At 38.6% G+C, this 18,154-nt stretch overlaps 3 protein-coding genes across 5 annotated transcripts; 1 reads left to right on the top strand and 2 right to left on the bottom strand.

Moving 5' to 3' along the window:
* Nucleotides 1–253: 253 nt before the first annotated feature.
* Nucleotides 254–1,574, bottom strand: LOC144056322 (small ribosomal subunit protein eS26). Its single transcript, XM_077573020.1, has 4 exons — nt 1,407–1,574; nt 635–812; nt 415–545; nt 254–332 (listed from the first exon to the last, which is right to left on the bottom strand). The coding sequence occupies exons 1-4, from the start codon at nt 1,407–1,409 to the stop codon at nt 297–299; spliced, it is 348 nt and encodes a 115-aa protein (XP_077429146.1). The 5' UTR covers nt 1,410–1,574; the 3' UTR covers nt 254–296.
* A 701-nt stretch (nt 1,575–2,275) lies between these two features.
* fkbp11 (FKBP prolyl isomerase 11) lies at nt 2,276–6,881 on the bottom strand. Of its 2 annotated transcripts, XM_077573096.1 has the most exons (7): nt 6,681–6,881; nt 6,497–6,610; nt 6,345–6,407; nt 4,513–4,600; nt 4,372–4,405; nt 4,176–4,246; nt 2,276–2,886 (listed from the first exon to the last, which is right to left on the bottom strand). In XM_077573096.1, exons 2-7 carry the CDS (start codon nt 6,599–6,601, stop codon nt 2,681–2,683), a joined length of 567 nt encoding a protein of 188 aa, XP_077429222.1. In that variant the 5' UTR covers nt 6,602–6,610; nt 6,681–6,881; the 3' UTR covers nt 2,276–2,680. The 2 variants fall into 2 exon arrangements, with proteins under 2 accessions (XP_077429222.1, XP_077429221.1); XM_077573095.1 differs by having other exon boundaries at nt 6,497–6,881.
* A 1,261-nt stretch (nt 6,882–8,142) lies between these two features.
* On the top strand, nt 8,143–13,422 carry arf3b (ADP-ribosylation factor 3b). 2 transcript variants are annotated; one of them, XM_077573098.1, is made up of 5 exons: nt 8,143–8,217; nt 10,102–10,322; nt 10,412–10,522; nt 10,600–10,724; nt 11,945–13,422. In XM_077573098.1, exons 2-5 carry the CDS (start codon nt 10,175–10,177, stop codon nt 12,104–12,106), a joined length of 546 nt encoding a protein of 181 aa, XP_077429224.1. In that variant the 5' UTR covers nt 8,143–8,217; nt 10,102–10,174; the 3' UTR covers nt 12,107–13,422. The 2 variants fall into 2 exon arrangements, with proteins under 2 accessions (XP_077429224.1, XP_077429223.1); XM_077573097.1 differs by having other exon boundaries at nt 8,202–8,277.
* Nucleotides 13,423–18,154: the final 4,732 nt, after the last annotated feature.

The following is an 18,154-nucleotide window of genomic DNA, read 5'->3' on the forward strand; positions in this document are numbered from 1 at the left end:
TACCAATCCTCAGCTTACAACACCATGTTAAATGTCTGATTTTTGAAATGCTCGGATGTTTTCATAAGCCTCTCACCTCCTGTAAATGACCTGATATTGCTTTGAATTAATGCAAACGCAAATGTTACAGTTATGCATTTCACTTTTAACTACTGTAAATTTTGTACTGTAAGGGTTTACTCCAAATAAAAAGTCAACACAGTCTCTTGTTTTCTGAATAAACAAAGTCACAAATTCAATCAACAACTTGGAACACTTTGTGAACATTTTTATTCCTCAGGTGTAAATCATGTCATTTACATTGGCTTTGGAGGAGCTCTTGGTGCACCAGCCTACAACAACAACAACAACAAAAACAAGTTAGAAATGGTATCTGCACTGTATGAGAAATATTTATTTGTAGCGGTTCCTTACATTGGGCCTGAACCTGGGTGGCGGTGTGCGGTCTTTCCTGGCCTCGCAGGAGCGGTTCCTCACCACTTTACTGTGGATGGCGCAGCTGACACAATAGTGGAGCTTCACATAGAGCTTAGGCAGAACGTAAGCTACACAAAAGAGGAGGGCAGTGGAGAAGAGAACATTAGCAGTAGAACATGTATTAATATTTGTGATACAGATAAGAAAACGCACTTACAATCAAAGACGCTAGCCTCTGAGATGTCTCTCACGGCTGCAGCCTCCACAATGTTTCTGATGACAAACTTCTTGATGGCCTTGTCCTTGGGGACGCAGCGGGCACAGTTGGTGCAGCGGATGGGCTGCACATGCCCACGGCCCTTCTTGGCACGACCGTTATTCCTTCTCTTCTTGGTCTGAAACACAAAATATAAACATTTTGATTTATTTCACAATTTGTTTAATGGTTTGACAGAATATATTCACTAACGTATGATAGATTTATTTCACAAATCATTCAACGGTGACAGAACATATTCACTAGCGTATGATAGTTAGTACAGCACCTAACATTTGCTGCTGTGACATTAAACAAGAATCATTTTGCGAACCCTGCTCTAAACTCACATAGACAACGTAAAAAAAACGGCTCTTAACTACACACATTACATTGTACATCGGTTGTCCCAATTCAATAATTATAAGAGCCATATTCAATTCTATTTACATAGATAGTCACGATAAGTCATTTATATTCCTCTCGTACGATTTCGCTTTAATCTACAACGCACTATCAGAACGCATGCACATCAATGCTAGCTCGCTAACCACTAGCATTTAGGCCCGGACACATTTTTTAATGTTTTACTGTGCTTCAAACGACAATACAACGCATCGTTGTGGATCGCTGTGATGTTATTAACTACGAGTAACCAAACTGGAGTCGTTGGTCGACAAATATATCGCTTTATTTCATTTTTGCCGAACGACTACCGTTGTTGCGAACTCACCATGCTGCACGGGAAGCTGGAAAGAGGACAGGAAGAGGTTGCACTGCGCAAAGTAGTGCTTTCCGCCCTGCTCTGGGCACCAAATTATTGTTCTAAAAAAATAAAACTAATATGTATTAGGCGTTATATTTTATATTATTGATATTATATTGTTTTAATCCATTTTATTTGACCGTATGTTAAGTTTAAAACGAATTGACCAATTTGTTGATGCGGAGGGATGTGACCTGCGTGCGCATGCGCGTAACCACAGATAGTTGAGTAGTTTTCAATTCGAGAAAAAAATAGTGCCGATGTGCAACAAGATCACACGTAGTTGGTGAATAACATTTCTTCTACATTTAGTAAATATCTATACTTATAATATAATAACCCAACTGATATGTGAGAAAGACTTTACATGTCTGCACTGCATGGCCTCAGGTGCATCAATTCAATTTATCAACCGACACTTGTTTAGACCATACTTTTAATAATAAAAAAAGAAACAAATTAAATCTGTTGGGCTAATTTGATATGTAGTAAAGACATATAAATAGACCGTTTTAAAAAAATAAAGCATGTTTTACTCTGTTTAATGTAAGTGATGTTTAGTTTACAACTATTTCTTACAAATAGCAATGCAAATTATGCAGCACATCATGGAATGTTGATACGACACAGTAATTTAACATCAGATCAAATTTAGATTTTGACAACCTTCAGTAATAAATACAGTACTATCTTCTGTATTTTGAAAGATTGTGGCCTGTAAAAGGCTACTGGGTAGTACTGTATCACTATTTTTTTTAAACAAATTTAAAGGATGTGACTTCAACAGCTTAAAATGAAAACAAAACAATAAAGACCAAGACACCCATATTAGAGAGTTTCATGAGAACAAAGATTTTATTTTCCTTATTTGATAATATATTTGCTGACACAATGACTAAAAAGGCCTAATTGTAAACTGTTTAAGCACAAATCTGCAAACAATATATAACAAATTATAACTCAAAATTGCAGTCCAATAAAACAACAATTCTTGGATGAGAAGATGTGTCGTCTGTGTCTATTGAATTTTGGTTGTGATGCACAGTTTAATCAAGCTCATGGAGGCTGATAATCTGTCTGAGATCAGTGCCACTGTAGCTGCTTACTGTACAAATAACACCCGTTAAATGGAAGAGATGTCAATTCCAGGTAAAGCATATCTTTACAAAGGGATGTTTTACAAAATCAACACAAACAAAACACATAAAAAAAATGTAATTAAATAGTTCTTTGTCCCGTCCTTATTTCTTCTTCTTCTTGTCCTTTGCCTTCTTTTTGCTGGGTTTGGGGTCTTTGCCCTTGTTGTAGAGGTAGATTCCTACCAAGCCGAGCAGAGTGGGCACCAGAGCCAAACAGACAAGGGGGAACACGTCGTTCACCATCTTCTGCCAAGGCGTTTGCTGTGTCAGTGAGATCACCTCCACCTCAAACTCAAGGGACGCGTCACCTAGTTCACAGAGAGAGCAACATTGACGCTGTATGGATGTTGTTTCAAATGATGGGATTATAGCACAAGCCCTCTACATAAAGCAGTATTAGGTGTTCCTCTATTGTCGCCAGTGGTGTAACCCACTAAAAGCCTGTTTTTTTACGTACAACTAAAAAAAGAGTCATATTTTGAGGATCACTTAATTAGACATTAACTAATTGGCTGCTGAGATCAATCTGAAACCCATTGCTAATCAAAACAGCAGCGCCAAAGCATGTTAACAGTGCCAAGTGTGACATATTTATGAAAAGAGATGACTGCGGACAATCAAAAACGATCTTACATTATAACATCTTTAACGACTATTAGCATTCCAGTAGGGTGATGTGACCACTCCACAATGTTGTGAGTGTCCATGTATATGTTGCAGGCGAGTATGACATTTATTTGTACTGCTCAGTTTGCTATAATAATATCACTTGACATATTACGATGATTTATATTATTAGAGGAATAAAGTCCATAAAGAAGTTGGACTTTATCACAGTATTTAAACTTCAATCTGCTGTCTGATACGAATGTATATCAGGGATGTGATTTGACTAAAGTGAAATTATCTGAAAATTTAGCCGGGGGTCTGGGGGCCGCTGGTGGGGGGACAAGGGGGACGTAGCCCCCCGGAGCTCATGGGTTTTCCGTGTTTTTAAGTACTTTCAATGCACTCACATGACAAAGAAATAGACAAAACAACAGCATAAATTTTCAATGTATATTGAACTATCCCATATGAAATGGCAGTTTTAGTCAACTCAAAATCAGTCACATTCAAAAACATTGGACTGCCTTTGCTTTTAAAAACTATCACTGAGAATATCATCATATCTAACTAATGTGATTACTAAGTTAACACATAAATAATGTTGAAGAGTTCAAATTTCATGAACAAATAATTTTATCATGACCAAATGAAAAGTAACTCATATTAGCGCATACCACAAATGTCTTTGTTATAGCAGAAGATGTTATCTGTCGGAGTCATGTGCATACACAATGAACTACTAAAAAAAAATAAAAAATAAAAAATCTGATTTTTTTTTTTGGGGGGGGAGATAAAAAAAGCGGAATTCCGCGAATTAGCGGAAAAATCACATCCCTGGTATATGCCTTTTTTTTTTATAGGATGAAGACCTACAAACAAATTGGATTTAGAATCAATTTAAGCCTTTTTTTAACATAACAACATACAAATCATTTATACAGTATTGTATTGACAAAATGAACATGTTTTACTTTTATGTATTCTCTACCTGGAATTGTAGGCGCGTAACCTTTTTTACCGTAGGCGAGGTGAGATGGAATTGTGGCTTTGATTTTTTGCCTGAAAGAGTGGAAAAGAAACCAAAATGTATAAACTGAGAATGCATTTTAGAGTTCATCATTGAGCGATATGAATTAAAGTAAGTTTTCAGCAGCACTTAATTGCATTTTTTTTTTTTTACTCACCCTTCACACACGCCGATCAAGCTTTGTTCCAGACCTGGGAGGAATTCAAACAAAAGACAGTAAATCCCCAAAGCGAGTGCATTCTTTTAATAGCTACAGACTTCAATTGACCCAAATCAATCAATTTAGACCTTAACCCACCAGAAATGACTGTCCTCTTCCCCAATTCGACAACAAGAGGGTCCCGAGATAGCGAGGAGTCGATGACCTTGCCGTCCATCAGTTTACCCTGGTAAGCAGAAGAAATTGAAGTAACTATACAGCGCAATTTCCTTTACAACAGGAAACAGCGTTTGATCTGTAATTTGTTATGCGATTCTAAAAACAAATCTCAGAGGAATGCTTTAGAAAAAGCCCAACAATTTTCAACCCACAGATGTTTAGAATATAAGCCATATTTGTTCATTGGCTCATATTTTTTTCATGGCATTAATATGTCGCTGCACCTCAGTAAGAACTGAAACGGCCTGCGTAGGAAAAAGTTTTCCACCCTGCTGAGAACGCTGACAGCTGCTGTCGTCACAAGGCAGGTTACAATATTACAGAATAACAAACACCCACAGATACAAGAAAAAAATATATGGCAAGATTACTCCCACCCTATTCAACTTCTTGTGGGAGTATTTCTTCCAACCGCTTGCAGTTTTTGCTCCGGATGAGCATTTTCGCCTTTAAACTTCAGCTTTACAGATCTCATGTCTGCTCTGCAAGATCTGTGTGATTTTCACTGTGACATATGGTGCTATTAGTCATAGTAAATGTAATGACAGGTAACAATTTGAGGTGTGGCATTTTTCATTTGTTCAAGTGGATGAATAATTTGGAGTATAGTGAGGAAAACGTCACAAATTATCCGTCTCAATTGAAATGAATGGAAATGCCATTAATCAGTTCCAGCCACAAAATTGTTCGTTGTGTATCATTTCACCCTGTAATTCACTGTTCACCTCCTTCTGGTATGCACACTTACTATACAGATTTAACTATAGGTTTGAAGATGAAACAGGGTTGGAACGACACTGCAGTAATACAGTTGCAGAGGATAAAGAATATATTCATCTGAGTATTACATGTCTTGCAAACAAATTTGTTGTTTAAAGGTTTATAAATAGCTTAGTATCGATGCGAGTTTTGTTAGCCCAACAATGATAATTCCCATTATCTTTTAGATAGCGGACTTGGTTAAATACACAACGTGTAATTATCTTTGTTATAAGTTCCTTTTTACGCTACACTTTACACTCTGTGTGGCAATAAAAGCTTAAAGCAAGCACATGGCCTCTCTTTTGAAGAGCTGTTCACTGTCTTCTGCTTGTTGTGATGTTCGCGTCACAATTTGGCATTTGTACATCAAATTTTTGCTCAAAACTCAAGACAAAAAAATAATAATCTGCCAAGCCACTATTTTAATATTAAAGTAAATTTACAAAACATTGCATATGATTGCTGACAAATGTCATCGAAAAAAATGAATGACTATTATACTTGTGGCAACACAGCGGACTACGTGGTTCTGAGATTTTGGTTTTGAATCTCGGCTCTGGTCTTTCTGTGTGGAGTTTGCATTGTCCTCCATGCTTGGGGGTTGGACTAGTAAATCACTATATGTACCACGAGAGTGGAATAAATGAGAATGAATGAATGCAATCTGATAATTGATGAATAAACATCAAATACTGTGTTGTTGATTGCATTAGTGTGACTGTTCAGATTAACAATGAGTGTGTGCGCGCGCGTGCGTGCGCAGCAGTGCAGTCAGATAGCCAGCCTGGCAATGTGAACGCGTGGATGAGCTGCTCTCTATTATTGCTGACGTGTTGCACACAAGGGCCGCCACACAACAGCAGTCGACCGGTATATCTTGCCGAATTAGTTGACTCACTAATTACACCTACATAGCATGTACATAGCATATTTAGCTAGGGGGTGTTGATTATGAATCGAATCGTGTAGTGCTTTTGATTGTGTCTTACCGTGTAGTGGATCTGCAACGTGTCCCCCATTGTGGAGAGTACGGTGCAAGTTTCGGGTTTCAGCTTGGGGCAAAATAGTAGACCGTTAGTATTGTTTTTTTTCACCCCTCAATGCATCGTTTATGTCGCATGGAACATCGTTTTCCACTCACCAAGGTCTCCACCTGCACCTCTTCGGCTGCATTGTCGTCGCCGCGAACAAGTCCTCCCGTGCACGCGAAAGCTGCAAGCAGCAGCAAAACAAAGCTGCCCTGCATTGTGAACTTCTGCGGAAGGAAAAAAGCAGATGAGAAGACAGCAATTTCCGTGGTATCTCCGAGCGAAATAATCGCCTGCCTGGGCCCTCAGGTGAAAAGTGTCTGTGCTCCGGCTAATGCTGATGTGTTGAAAAGCGTGCAAAGATAAGACCGAGCTGCCCGTGGACGTTGGCCCCCGACACTTGGCTCAGTGGGACGAGCCCGCCTGCGCAGACCTTCCGCTAACATCACACATCTGTACATTAGCAGAGGACGTGCTGTTCCTCGCGTACGCTGGGGGGCGCTGTTGTGTTTGAGGCCTGCCACGTAGGCTCTCTCATCCTATGGCTACCCTGGCCTGCTTGCTTACTTAGCACTAACCATGAATGCATGGTGAATATCCTAACTCCATTTTTATAATAAAAAAAATTAAGTTAAGTGCAGAAGTGAATAGAAAAAAACACATCTGTCAGATTAATATTTGTCTAAATCAGTGGTTAAACAACGGTTGTCAACCGTATTTTGCTGCTCCTCCACATTGAGGAGTGTGCTGATTAGGATGCCTCCCTGGAGAGATGTATTGGGCATGTCCCACTGGTAGGAGGACCCGGGGATGACCAAGAACAAGCTGGGCTGTCTCTCGGCTGGCCTGGGGACGCCTTGGGATCCTCCTGGAGAAGCTAAACGAAATGACTGGGGAGAGAGAAGTCTGGGTTTCCCTGCAAAGATTGCATGCTGTCCCCACGACCCGACCTCGGATAAGCGGCAGAAAATGGATGGATGGATAATAAACATTTTTGTTAAATGAACACCTCTTTCGTTCGGAGCATTATTATCAGCACAGATGCATGGTTTAAATACTTTTATACATATAATAAATTAAATACTGTTAAAAGAAAACTGGTTATAGCCAATGGGTTTGAATACCACGACACAACTGCTATTCATTACAGTTAAAAATATGATGTGGTAATTTTAATGGGACCAGGAATCATATAATACTTAAACACAATTTCCAATATGTAAAATGTTAATACCCTTAACAAGCGTGAGCTTCTGCCTATGCTTTTTCGGTCATATGTGTGTGTTTTTTGTTTTTTATGACGGACCTGCGTGTGGTATTTTTTCCCCCTTTTATGACTGATTGAAATAAATTGTATTCATTAATTCATTCGAAAACAATAATATGTGTGTAGTGGTATCTATGTCTTATAATATGAATGATCGCTGTTTGTATTGTTTTTATATTTTTTACAAATACATTTGCATTGCAGGTAGGCAGAGACATTCAAGGAAATGAATGGCATTGGTGTATGTGTAATTTGTAATCACCTGCTACAAGGTTTACGTGAGGACATATGCAAATTTTGCCAAAATAACTACAATCACCTGTGAACCACAAATAAACAAGAACCACAAATAAGCAAAGGATATACAAAAATCTATAAAACACATTGTGAAATGAGCTAAAATATAATATCCAGCTATTTCGTTATTAACTACCTATTTTTAATCAAAGGCTCTTCGCATCTTTTGGGGGCTCGCCACAGTCGTTGAGTCATGCGTACTCTCACGAGAACTCGTTTCATTAGACCGCTGCTCTTGAGGAAATCTCGCGAGACGTCTAAGCGAGCTAGGTGAGTAGTGGCTCCTTCATACTAACTGGCACTCACCGACGATTACTAAAATCTGACAAAGTAAGTCCCAGCTGCTGATTATATATTCTTGTGTCGGTTGGTCGGTTTGTAGCGTGTGTTCGGCGTCACTCTTGGTCGGAAAGGAGTCACTGTAGACGGCTTTGTGACAGCAGGATGCCCGCGGAGGAGGTGGATGGGAAGAGCGGATGAATGAAGGGATGGGGTGGAAAGAGACACTTGCTAGCGCCGACACGTCTCATCGATTTCGCTATTAAAACGGCAATCATCTTGATTTATCGTCGAATTATACGGAGGATAATCAGGACGTGTTCTTGCGGAAATTGCGAAATAAGCGGCGACTCGCTCGGTATAGCGTCGATAAAAGCGCAAGCAACGTAACGGGTTAATTGTGGCAAGTTAGCTGGAATGTTAACGACGATAGCATTGGTGGCTAACGGAGCTAACCTGGGTCACCCTGGCCGCATTCCTATCATGTGACCGACCGGCTTACAGAGGCCGTGCTGGCATAACCACCTTTATTATTTATTTATTTATTTGTTTGTTTTGGTTACTGCTGTATTAAAACATTAACGACAGAGAAATCATTAAACCTGGGAGTAAAAGTGCAACGCGCCTCTTCAGTACCATGGACAGGGCTGTTACTGGCTATATTCTTATTTATTTATATGCTTATACTTTTGTTTATTTTTCCTATAAGCTTAGTATTTAGTCTGCTACCTGAGTATTTAAATAGTTGGACAATGAATTCAAATGAATTTGTAAAGAGCTCATTTTCATTTGGTGGGTCTCAAACTTTTACCAATGCCAACTAGAAATAACTTAGCTCTCCAATAGTACAATCATAAACAAATTAAAGTACAATAGTGAAGCACTTAAGTTTTCAAAAACTGTTTTATTCCTAAAAACATGAACACTGTGATTAAATATAGGAAAGTAAATATTGAGCCTTTTAAATGTATTGCAAAAGTTTATTCAATCAAAAGAGTATCAAAATAAAAGTTTTAAAACAAACAATTCTGAAAGATTAAACGCAAATGTGTTGTACTAAAATATTAAATACAACTGAGTTGATTACGTGATTCATGTGTTCTGGAGGGAGCCGATGTAGCACTATACCACACTTTTAGAATTACTGCTCTAAATTGTCCATTGGTGTAAATGTAAATGTTTGTTTAAATTAATACCTTAGTACCTTACTATCGGTTTCAACTAAACTGAGCATTATTTTGTGTAGCAAATGTTGGAAAAAGGCAGTTTTCCCATAGGAAATAAAGTAAAGGGAATTATATAATCTCAGGCTTAAATTGTCACCACCATAAAAACGTTATTAACCTCAAAGACAATGTTTTAAGTGTCCTTTCAAACATGTATTATGTGCCATGTGATTGACTGCCGACCAGTCCAGGGTGTAGTCCACCTTTTGCTTGTCGTCAGCCTGGATGTGGGAAAATGAAAGGATGTCATTTGCATGACATGTTCAAGAACTGCCTCATTCCCAGCCCAAAGAAAGTGTTTTGGGCCTTTTAAAATGTTATGTTTTCAAGGCAGCCCTGAGAATATAGGACATTCAGCGTTGGTTTATGAGGGCATTTCATTCATGCTAATGTTTGAGGGAAGACAAAAAAAAACAAAAGAAGGTTCTGAACAGATTGCTCTGCAGCCTGGAGGTGTTGCGCTGACATGCCTCTCTTCCACTCACCATGACCACCGCTGTGGGCGATGAGTGGAGCTTGCTTGTGTCTCGTTGCGTGTGTGGAATGCTCAGATAGCCTGACTGTTTGATGTGGTTGTTTGTACGTTTCATTTGTTTGCGATGTACACGAAGCTGTGATAAGTGAAGGTACAATTTGTTTTCTCATTTAGCCCTCCGTAACGGATCCCTTGCTGGAGACGTTGCATAAAGGCATCTAGAGTCGTTACGAAGCCTCTCTGAATCATGGGGAACATATTTGGGAATCTGTTGAAGAGCCTCATAGGGAAGAAGGAGATGAGGATCCTGATGGTGGGCCTCGACGCTGCAGGAAAAACTACAATCCTCTACAAGCTCAAACTGGGGGAAATAGTCACCACAATCCCAACCATCGGTATGCGCAAGGCTGTCCAAGATTCATCGCAGCCCACCATGTGCGGCGTAGTTGTTGTTTGACCTCATGTGGTAACGCTTTGTTCTCAGGCTTTAATGTGGAGACGGTGGAGTACAAGAACATCAGCTTCACTGTGTGGGATGTGGGTGGGCAGGATAAGATCCGCCCCCTCTGGAGACACTACTTTCAAAACACACAAGGCGAGCTGAATAGAGCAGGACAGATGATGCCAAATGTTTACATCTATTTATGTTTTCTCTCCCCCCTCCCCCTCCAGGTTTAATCTTTGTGGTGGACAGCAATGATAGAGAGCGTGTCAATGAGGCGCGAGAGGAGCTGATGAGGATGCTGGCCGAGGATGAACTGAGAGATGCAGTGCTCCTCGTGTTTGCCAATAAACAGGCAGGAAACGCTCACTCGCATACACGTGCACAATTTAAAGGGGAAGTCAACTTTAAACATTTCTTGACAATAATATGTTATATGTGACCTCACTAGTTAAAACATGACATTCTGATTAATATTATAGTTGTGGAATTTGAGTTATGCGGCAAAATCCAGCTGATTTTGTCCATTTCAGGGTGCGGCCATTTGCCACTTGTTGTCGACTGAGGATGACATCACAGTTGCTCAGGGCTCAGGCAACAACCAATCACAGCTCACCTTTTTTTCTGAAGCTGAGCTGTGATTGGTTGTTACCTGAGCACTGAGGAACTGTGATTTAAGTGGCAAAATGGCCGCCTTCTAATAGTGATAAAAACTGCTGGATTGTGCTGCTTAACTCATATTCCACTAACGCAATATTAACCAGAATACCGTATTAGAGAATACCGTATTAGACTTGAACATATTGTTGCCAAGAAATTGTTTTTTTGGGTTGACTTCCTCTTTGCTAAGATTGTGTTAACTGACAAAATATTGAGACAAAAGAGATGCGATAGCTCACAACTCTACTGGACTTCCAAATTCAAAAGTCCAGAAAGTGGTACAATACACATTCTCAAACATTTAACAAAATTAAAGAATTTGAACCATAGATATCTATAAGAACAGTAGTAGGCCCAAGGCGGAGTTGGCAGCCATCTTAGGAAAGGGGGCTGCTCTGTTGCACTGAGCTGTAGTCGATTTACTCACTTAAGTACTCATAACTCGCTGAATTCTTGACATATTTACAAACTGGCCTTATTAACATGGCTATATGATTCAGGTTGAATTTTTAAATTGCAGATTTTTTTTTACCTCGCCATAGTTGTTAGTGTTATCACTTGTGTTATTTGTAACAACAAAAATGAAAATTGGCTGAGAATTCGAGAGAGTTCAGCAAAATAACACTATTTCAAAGTCCGCGCTCCATTGACTATAATGTTATAACAGCTCGGGCAGCCCTGTCGCAAGATGGCCGCCCAGCGACGACGTTGCTTCTCATTTGCTCACAGCACGCACGAGCCATCTAGTGTTCTTAGAGATATCTATGATTTGATTTGAAGTACGTGTGAGGTCAGGCTGCCTTACTGAGGGTGAGAGGGTGCGCTTAAAACCCGAGCTGTGTTTGAGAACCCAAGCTGGGAACACAAAGACAATACAATAGAATAACCCACTTACCAAACTGTTCCCTCTTGTAGGACTTGCCGAACGCCATGAACGCCGCCGAGATCACAGACAAGTTGGGTTTACACTCCCTGCGCCACCGCAACTGGTACATCCAGGCCACCTGCGCCACCAGCGGCGACGGCCTCTACGAGGGCCTCGATTGGCTGGCCAATCAGCTGAAGAACAAGAAGTAGGAAGACGAGAAACGTCCGGCAGCCACAGCCGTCCGACTTTTCTTTTTTTCTTTTTTCCCCGTTTCATTTGGGACTGAGGGTGCAGGATGGAATTTGAAGGAGATTTTCGTCTTTCATTTTCAGTCTGTCGTTGTCTGAGCCCAGGTTCAACCACACACACACACACATACACAAACCATTAACAATCACTCTGGCGTGTGCTTTTCTTGTGTCCACCTCTTGTCTTTAGTACAGTGTACTGTATGTATATGCCATATGACTCCACCACATCGGAGAGGTTGACTCTCACTGAGGCTCATTCTTCTCGTGTCAACTCTCCCTGCAAAGTGACAAAGCCATGTTTGACAACAACCACTATGGGAAGCTGTTCGAGCATTCTATTTGATATCGTTGATATCGAAAGTCGTACTGGCATATTATTATCGAATGAATACTCAAGCGGCTTTCCACGTACAACCACAGACCCCATTCTGATTTGCGACGCGTGTATTCGATCTGGTCACACAAGGCCTATTTTTGGCGGGAACGTTGAAAACGCTCAAAACGTGTTGTCATCCATTCTTGTTGTCCCGTCCGATTAGTGGGAAGGTTTTGTCATTGCAACCTCATAACCGTGTTTACCGAATGTGAATGTTATGTGTGGCTGTAGAAAAGGCAGTTAAGTACGGTATATTTATTTTACACAAAGTCTTTTATTTAGGTGACGTGTCAGTATAGGAAAGAAAGCAGGGTAAAGAAGATCAAAATGTGGGCACAAGCAAGCGACTGATACCAGCAGGCTTCTGTCTCATGATAAAAAAAAAAAAAGATTTTGTCTGTGCCGTACATGACAACGATTATATTTCAAGTGTATCCGTGCATCTATTCTATGTTCGACCATGAGTTTGATCATTTGGGTTTCGTGGCCTTATATGTAGTGACGGCTAAAATTGATTTCATCTTTTGCTTCTGAATATTTATAAGGAATAATGTATTGATTATTTTTTCTCTCTTGCGCTGTCAAAACACAAGTTTGTGCACTGTAGTTTGAGATGACTAGGCAAAGGTTTGTCCTGCTGTAGCTTTTGTTTTGCCTGTATACTTGATCCATATTTAGTGGTAGGTCTTATTTGTTATGGTGATGGGGGAGGGGGTGTATATTAAAAAATAAAAAAATCCACGTGACCACGTCAGTAAAGCGAATGTGAAAAGTGAAGAACCCCGGTATTCATTCTGTACCGTTCTAGTTACATATGTAGACGACCATGTTTCAGTGCTGAGTGCATGGGGACAGATCACTTCCTGCTGTATCACAAATAAACCCATTTTCTGTAGGACCAGTCTCATCAGCTTGGACTCATCTTGCTTGTGCAATTGACGTATACACTTCCTGTACTCATTTTGAAAAAACAATCCATTACTGTACTGCCTTTACGATTATAATAATGGTCAGTTTTGACAGGACACTGTCCCAAAAAAATCTTTACAATAATATGTTCTATGCAGCCCCTCTAATCTTTTTTTTTTTTTCATTATTTAATGTTTGTGGAATATGAATTAAGCAGCAAAATCCACCTGTTGTTATTCATCTCAGGGGGCGGCCATTTTGCCACTTGCTGTCAACTGAAAATGACATCACAGTTGCTTAAGGCTCAGATAACAACCAATAATGGCGCAGCTTGCGAATGTCACATGACCAACTCAGAAAATAGATAAGCCGTGATTGGTCGTTATCTGCCTGAGAAACTGATGTCATTCTCAGTCTGTTGCAAAATGGTCGCCCCCTTGAGAAGGATAAAAATTTTGCTGCTCATAATGTTTGACTTGACTTTCCCCTTTAAGTGTGATATTGATTACATAAGAGGTAAAACAACTCGTCTCACTATTTTGAGCAGTTGATTTTCTTAAATATAAATTAGCAAGTAAATTTTGTCAGATGCTAGTGTAACTTATTGCATTTAATTTGATCATACAGGAGTAGGCTTCTCTTTATACATAGCCTATACATGGTGAAGGATGTTTAAAAAAGGCACCGAATATTTCATTAGGAATACGTTCATGATGGCGGTTTGAGCCAGGAGCAAAGTGATCCTGATTGGATGATAATTGATTGGTGTTATCTTCATGCATCATTAGAAGTGTAGTGGAGCATAGTTTATATTTTGTTTTTAAATACGACAATCACACTTAAAACTGCAAGCGAGCACCTGTTATGTGCACGATTGTGTTACTGTGACAGACTCCAGCCTTTAGAGGGCAGTCTAAACAACAACAAAGCTATAAAAGTTTACCACCCATTCTCTTTCTATATTATTGGGCAATTTGAATGTAATTTCAACCACTGCATTCATAAATATGAAAAAAGATTTTTTAAAAATAAACAACATAAGGCTTATTATGGATCAATTTTACATCCAAAAATAGAATAAGAAGATGGCTAATGAAAAGCATAAAGTTAAGCAGTACATGTACAGTGACTTTTTACGTGATTGAAGAAAGTTTCAAATTATTTTAATTCAAGAGCCATTTAACTTTGAATCTTCAAGTTTTATATTATTTGGGGCACAAAATATCACATCGTTGTAGATTTTTGTGAAATTCTTAAATTCTAACTAAACGTCAAAAGACAAGCACATACGGCATCAGCCGCATCACAATAAAAACGTCACACATCCTCAACATAAAAATACTCCTTAACCTACAGTAACTATATCTCAAAATGTATACTTGTTCTTATTATTTATTATTTGTTTTAAAACCATGAAAAATATTTCTTTTTTTCATGTTATGATGGTCTTTTTCCCCCATGTGTTCATAAATTGAATTAAAGAAATATCTCTTTTTAGTACCTCAAAAAAAAAGGGGAAAAAGTCCGTGTGTGCGCTTTGCTTTCACTCCGTGACTTCATGTTGTGTTTGCCTAAGTAGCCTATTCTTTCTCTGATTATAGAGAGAGAGGTGGGGTGAAGCATAACTTCCTGGTAGTGGTGAAATATTAACCATTAGTTTGTAGCGCTTGTACTTTTTGGAATGAATCTCCCTTTTCATCCAATCTGTGGCCATACTGGATAATTTTCAGTCCCCTGTTTGACTTTGTGTTAAAATGTTGCTTTAGTGTGAGCGAGCTGTTATGAGGCAAAAAGAAGAACAAGAGACTGGCTCTTCAGGCCAAGCGGGTTTTCACAAAGCAGTCCAGCTGGCTCGCCTTCTCTCACAGCAACAAGTTGTTTGCAGGACGTTTAGATGGCAAAAACAACAAGAGGATTTCCAAATATGATATGAAGGTTACAAAGTTCAAGAGTGCGACTTTCAGTTAATGCTACCAGATTTGATTTATTTTAATACCTTCTGCTAAATGTTACTTCTGCTGGTATGCTTTTCATTTGAGGTCATTTGTGTATTATTTAGCATTTCTTGGCAATGAAGCATCATCATCAGACTCAAACACAAACATCTTTTTGATTTCTTTATTTTTAACATGTGAGAGAAATTATTGAACCAGTGAGTTAAATATTTATCATAAAAAAATATAAATGATAACAAACCGCTGCATCTGCCTTTATGTAATCTACAGGTATTCATTTACTTCTTTAATCAGACCAATTAAATGGGGAGTTTACAATTTAAAAAAAAGTCACTTTGTCATATTTGTAAAAACTGTCAATATGACCCAGGGGCATGGTGGCCATTGGGAATTTCGGGAGAATCTAGAATGGGCAGTTCAGGCTGTAAATGGTGCACATCAGGACCAGTCCAACCCCCCCTGTCGATGAATGGTTTTCGGCGAATGTCAGCCACAGTGGCATGATTAGGCCTACTCACATTGCTATACAGGGCAGTATAAGACCCTGTGTAAGTGCAACTAAGACATGTCTGCCATCTAGTGGGGATTGGTAATATTACAACTTAAAATTCACAAATTCGCAGATTGGAAAAAAAATGATCATCATCACCCTCAATTCCCCCAAACACATATTTAATGTTTATCCATGTTTTGTTTTTTTAAGAATTATTTTAGTATGTAAAACAAATAAATAAATAAATACAACTTTTATTATTTATTAAATGTTAATTTATTACTTTTTAAAAAACGTTTATTTATTATTTCTATAATCGAGGAGCCACTAGTTAACATCTAAGTTTCATTAGTCATACCCGTAGCACAACTAGTATACACAGTTTTCCTGACAAGTAAGATGTAGTTGCACACTATAGTTGCAAATCAAATAAATGCTTGTTCACTTAATCAATTAAAAGATCAAGAGAATGATGTATGAAAATGAGGTGTTATGAGGATTATCATGCTGAAATTTGTGCTCTCAGAGTGCAGCATATTCAACACCATACGGTCAAAGTGCAAAGAAGTGAAGTCACAAGTAATCTTCAGACCATCTGTGTGAAGGAGTGGAAAGGTCAAAGTCAAAACACCTGAAATAAAGATTATGAGCTACGTGCTAGTTCTGTGTGCAGGTCTAGATACATTTCAGTTTTGCCTCGAAAGTTTTCAAGTGATGATGTTTAAAAGACGGGCTCACCCGGTGAGACGGTTAAACAACAAAATCTACACTACAGTATCCTCTGACGTCGCATGACACGAAGTTTCGTGTGTATTAGCCTATGTTTGAACCCATTGTCAAATGGAATAGGATAGGCAGACACCATTGGCTTGTTGTGGTTTGCGCAACGTGTGGGGCCTCTCAAGACTCATTGTTAGTCATCTATGAAAAAGCCGGAATGTACAACCAAACCCTTTTTTAATCGCGACTTTTATGATAATTCTAACAACCTTTGTCTTTCTTTGGGACTGCATGACACGTCACACAAGTACCAAGCAAAATTAGCTCAGATAACAGATCGGAAATCCTTTTGTTGTCAAATGGCAAAACCATGGACTGATTGAAGAATCGTGACGTGAAATTTAGCAGATGCAATCTGTAGCTTGTGCTGTTGCTGGTTGTTTGAGTGGTTGTAAAATAAGTGAAAATTAGATGATATAGCCTGGCTTCTTCAATTTTCTTCGACTCCTCTTTTTCTTCTTTGAATTTTACAGTAGTGTGTATGCCACGTGGCACTATGCTGCCTCACACAGGTCAGTCTGGAAACTACAAGTGGCATTGCTGTATTTGTGTGGTGTGCTGTGTCGCTCATCTGGAGTACACCACACATGATAAGAACAGTAAGAACACCCATGCGGAACCCCCCCCCCCCTCTTTTATGTGTGGGGATTCTCCAAAAAAAAGTACGTGTCAGGGTTATGATGGTTTTGGTTGTGTCATGTTAGTTACTTTTTATTTTGTTTTGATTATTTTCCCCATCATTTTAAATTCAGTTAGGGTGGATTTGTCACAGGTTATTATTTTATTTTATTTTATTTTTTTTAAATGTATTTTTATTTTTATTTTTATTTTTATTTTTATTTTTATTTTTATTTTTATTTTTATTTTTATTTTTATTTTTATTTTTATTTATTGTTGGCTGGGCGTCATTTTTGGTAGGTTTCTACTAGTTTTTTTTAATATGTGGAGTATTTGTTGAGTGCAAAATTAGAAATAATTCACTTAGTACTGTGTAGTAATGTAAAGTAAACGACAATTCCCAAACGACTGCCTTCCTCCATTTGTATGGGCTGTACATCATTGCGGATATAAATACATTTAAAATGAACCTGAAAGCTCACGTATGAGATTCATTGGCAAACACAAAAGCGAAGGACATTTTCACCATAATTATAGCTAGTTTTGGTTAATTTTATAAATGTAAAATGTAGTTTCAGTTATTGAACATTTTTTTCAAAAACATTTCAACACAATTTTACTTAGTCAACAAAAATGTTTCAACTACCGCATATAGCTTTAGTTATTTTATTAAATTGCATTAAAAATAACATTGACGTGTGTACTATGACAGAGACACACAAACAAAATACAGTGGTTCACTTTCATTTTATTTTGCAAGCATTTTTTTTTTCTTGTTTGAATCGCCAGCATAACAAATGGCACTATTCCATCTTAACCATGGCACATTCAGGTTGTTGTTTGTGTCAGTGTAGATGACAACAGGTTCAACATTC

The sequence above is a fragment of the Vanacampus margaritifer genome, chromosome 8, assembly GCF_051991255.1.
Source record: "Vanacampus margaritifer isolate UIUO_Vmar chromosome 8, RoL_Vmar_1.0, whole genome shotgun sequence".
NCBI lineage: Eukaryota > Metazoa > Chordata > Actinopteri > Syngnathiformes > Syngnathidae > Vanacampus > Vanacampus margaritifer.